This window comes from Pristiophorus japonicus, unplaced genomic scaffold (genome assembly GCF_044704955.1).
Source record: "Pristiophorus japonicus isolate sPriJap1 unplaced genomic scaffold, sPriJap1.hap1 HAP1_SCAFFOLD_183, whole genome shotgun sequence".
Classification (NCBI taxonomy): Eukaryota; Metazoa; Chordata; class Chondrichthyes; family Pristiophoridae; genus Pristiophorus; species Pristiophorus japonicus.
In genome coordinates this window covers 446,178-450,341 of record NW_027251516.1, presented here as the reverse complement: position 1 = coordinate 450,341, position 4,164 = coordinate 446,178, and the positions used below count along the sequence as shown (strand labels likewise).

Genomic DNA, 4,164 nt, shown 5'->3' with positions numbered 1-4,164 from the left:
CCATTGAGACTGATACCATTCCTTGGCATTTGTCTTAGATTGAGAAGAGATCACCGATAAATAAATTGTAAAGGATTCATATTTTACAGAAGAAGTGAATTGCAAAGATTTAAATTAATATTTTGTAACTGACTTCAAGTTAGAAAGCACAAGAAGTATTCCAATCTAAGTGGGGAAAAAACGGATAATTAGGCTGAGGAACATAAACTAATTAATTTCGGTAGACGAAAACAACTATAGAAAAGAAAGGGACTAATAGTTGACAAGTTCTCTGGATCTGATGGGCTACATTCTACAGTACTAAAAGGGACGGCTGCAGAAATAGTGGATGCACTGGCTGTGATCTTTCAAAATTCCCTAGATTCAGTAACGGTCCCAGCGGATTGGAAGGTAGCAAATGTAACCCCGCTATTGAATTTAGGAAGCAGTGATAAAACAGGGACTTTTGCCCACTTAGCCAGACATCAGTCGTCGGAAAGATTACAGGAATACAATTATTAACAAGATGGTAGTAGTCTACTTAGAAAATGATAATATGATTATGCAAAATCAAATTCGTTGTCAGCAAAACAATGCATATTTCACAAAATTATTAGGATTTTTTGAATATGTAACTAGCAGGGTACATAACGGGGATCCAGTAGATGTTGTATATTTGGATTTCCAAAATACATTCCAAAAAGTGCGATATAATAGGTTGTTTCGTAAGATATGGGGAAATGGTGATGGGGTTAATGTAATAGCATGGATAAGAGATTGGTTAACAAACAGAATAGAAGAGAGTTGTGATGATTGGGTCATTTTCAGATTGGCAGGCTGTAAATAACGTGGTGCCACAAGGAGCAGTGCTTGGACCTCAGCTATTTACGCTATATATTAATGACTTAGATGAAGGGACCCAGTGCAATGCATTCATGTTTGCTGACTATTCAAAGCTAGGTGGACAAATAAGATGTGAATAGGAAGCAAAGAGCCTGCAGAGGGATATAGCCAGATTAAGTGAGTGTACAGAAAAGTGGCAGATTGAGTATAATGTGGTCAAATGTGAAGTTATTCTCATTGGCAGCAATAATAGATAAAAATAATATGTTTCAATGGTGAGAAACTACTCCATGTTGGTACGCAGAGAAATTTAGTTGCCCTAGTACAGGAAACATGGAGACAGCAGGTACAGCAAGCCATTATGAAGGCACGTTGCATGTTAACTTCATCGCCATAGGGTTCGAGTGCAAGTTTAATAAAGTCTTGCTAAAATTCCACAGGGATCTGGTGCGACCACGCCAGTATTGTGCACAGTTTTGGTCTCCTAATTTAAGGAAATATATAATTGTATTTGAGGCGGTGCAACAAATCTTCACAAGATTGGTTTCTCGGCTGATGCATCGAGGAGACTGTACTTAAACTCTCCAGAATTTAGAAGAATACGAGGTGTTCTCAGAGGGGAATTGAAAGGATAAAGCTGAGAGATGGTTTTTCTTGGCTAGAGAGCCAAGAGCGAGGGGGTAGAGTCTGAGGGTAAGAGGCACTGAAATGAGGAGGAATTTCATCGCCCAGAGGGATGTAAAACTTTGGAAATATCTAGCCCAAAGGACTGTGGATGCTGAATCGTTGAGTATATTCAAAGCTGAGTTGGATAGATTTTATTCTCTATGTTAATTAAAGAATTCGTTGATAGGTGGGGACATTGAAGTTGAAGTCGAAGATCAGCCATCATCTTATTGCATGGCAGAGCAGGCGCCTAATACTCCTGCTGCTCCTAATTGTTAAGTTTTTATATTTATATAAGACAATAATGTCCAAAGAAACTTAACGATCATCTGAAAATATTCAGCCAAACACATGAATACCTAAGTGTCAGTTCGATTTTATCAGAATTTCGGCAGTGTTTTGCAGATAACTTGCAAGAATTGTAATAATGAAGAACTTTATAGCAAACATTCATTTTGCATTACTTTATTAATTTGTTTGGAAAAGTGTTTCAGACAGATTATCAATAATATTACTCGTGACAGTTTTGACGACAGCACAAAGGAAGAGCGGACCTAATCTATGTGCTGTGTGACAGAACCCACAGTGCATAATCGAGATTTTAAGTGAGTATCTGGGACAAATGAGGTGAAAGGCCACATCGATTCGCCGAGTTACAATTGTTTCCTCCATTCGAACGCTGCTCACGTGAGAAGAGCCTGATCTATTTGTCAAGAAGGAATGGTGTACAATAGAGAGCCCCGTGCCTGCATTATGCACACCGAACCTCCAACAAAGTTAGCAATAACGGCGACCGCAAGACCTTTGATTGTTTTGGCATTGAATGAAACGTTATTTATGCTGTTTAAGTGGCACGGCCGATCCCATTATCTGCAGTGTAATGTGAATTATTCTAGAGTCCTCATGTCCAACTCAACTATTGAACTTCTTCATTATAATCTTTGATCTTTGAAGTTGAAATGTGCTAAATTTTAGGAATTGGTTATGTTTACTCTTTTAAAAGCGTTTAAAAATAAAGCAATACAAACATCAAATGCATGTTACAAATTGGAGGAGATGTGCAAAGAAGAACTCTCGCATTTGTCCCATTCGTAGAAAGATGTACGTCGATGCTGGAAATGGAGCTGAAATCGAGCGTTAGTGATGAAGAAGCTTTCATTTGACTGAATCCATTTTATTCAAATTTTCTTACTGTTCGCAGAATGAATGTCCAGGGTGATTTTAACAAATTCTTCAGTTCTTCTCTGAATTTCCTCTGGGTCGCTGCATAAATACACGGATTTTCAAACCAACTCAGACACTTCAGCATCGCCCCGGTTTCAGAGGCGATTTTTCCAGGGTCTGTGAGATCACCGCGGTAATAATTGAGGTTTGCCAGTTTGGTAGTTACCAAATTCACGGCAGAGGTCAGCCACAACGGTATAACACTGCTGGATATAGTGAACAGTAACATTACTGATTTCTTTCGACTCTCCATCTCCGGATCGCTCTGATTCTCAATCTTCTGGCCTCGGAGTCCCTTGCGTGATCTACTGGCCACTAAAATACGTCTGATTGTCAGACAATTTAACAAGGCAATCAAAGTAAATGGAAGCCAAACGCCCCAGGCGCTGTGAAACCATAGGTACGCTATACCTGCAGGTGATGAAATAAAAAACACACTTATCCAGCAGCCCCACTGCACATTGTTAATTATTTGATGAGGTTCAAATGCAAACAAAAGAGGGAAGTTCTTTAAAAAGATGAGGACTATGAAAGTTGTTATAACCGCGGCCGCAGTTCTCTCTGTGCTATACTTTGATTTAAACTTCTGGCAGCAAATAACTACAAATCGGTCAAATGTGAAAGAGACGGTGAACCAAACTGAAAAATCGAGGTTGACAGCAGCCATGTATTGAATGAACTTACACACGGGAGTGTGGTAATTAAATGAAAGTGGAAAGTAATAACTGAATATATGGTACACTGTTACATTGATGATCATGACCAGTAGATCTGCTGTTGCCATGGCCACCATGTAAAGAGAGATACACTTGGAAAGGCCGCAGTTTCCTCGGGAGAGAATCACCATTGTAACCAAGTTTGCTGAAAGAAAGAGCAAGGAGGCACACTTTATTTCTGTGTCAGGTTGGTATATATTTCGAGGTACATGTCCTCAGCATTTTACTCCGTTCAGTGTTATTATCAGCAATGAGCAGCGTGAGAACAGCATTTGTATTGGGGCCATTACCTGGGAAAGCGAACAACAATTTAATGAGATGCTGCAGTGCTCACTCAGCACGCGTAATGAAACAGTTGGAAATCAGCTAAAATCCTTTTGCCATAGCTTCAGAGAACAGTATAAGTTCATTAATGTTACCAGCTTAAGGGGAACTGAGAATGTGCGGGCACACGATTCACAATTTGCTTCAAGTCACGACCGACTCTGTCATGCTGCCATCTAGAACATACTCCTTTTAGAACCGGGATACAGTGAACAAAGGTTAACAACAGAGAGGTTAGCATGGCTCACCGGGGACACCGACAGCTGCAAGAATCAGGTAAAAAATCCCTTTTGGCTGCAGCATCGTCAGTTGACCCATTTTCAATGAGAATGGATGAATTATGTCGGAGCTAAACGGCTCTGACTGGATAACTACTGAGGCTGTGGAAGTGAATGTATATTTATCCACACAT

The 4,164-nt window shown here is 39.8% G+C and overlaps 1 protein-coding gene across 1 annotated transcript; it reads right to left on the bottom strand.

The window, feature by feature from the left end:
• Positions 1–2,662: 2,662 nt before the first annotated feature.
• LOC139243715 (probable G-protein coupled receptor 139) lies at positions 2,663–3,559 on the bottom strand. Its single transcript, XM_070870838.1, has one exon. The coding sequence runs from the start codon at positions 3,557–3,559 to the stop codon at positions 2,663–2,665; it is 897 nt and encodes a 298-aa protein (XP_070726939.1).
• Positions 3,560–4,164: the final 605 nt, after the last annotated feature.

What these genes read in the sequence shown, in the direction of transcription:
- LOC139243715 (XM_070870838.1), bottom strand. Translation starts at nt 3,559, where the DNA reads ATGGTGATTCTCTCCCGAGGAAACTGCGGCCTTTCCAAGTGTATCTCT.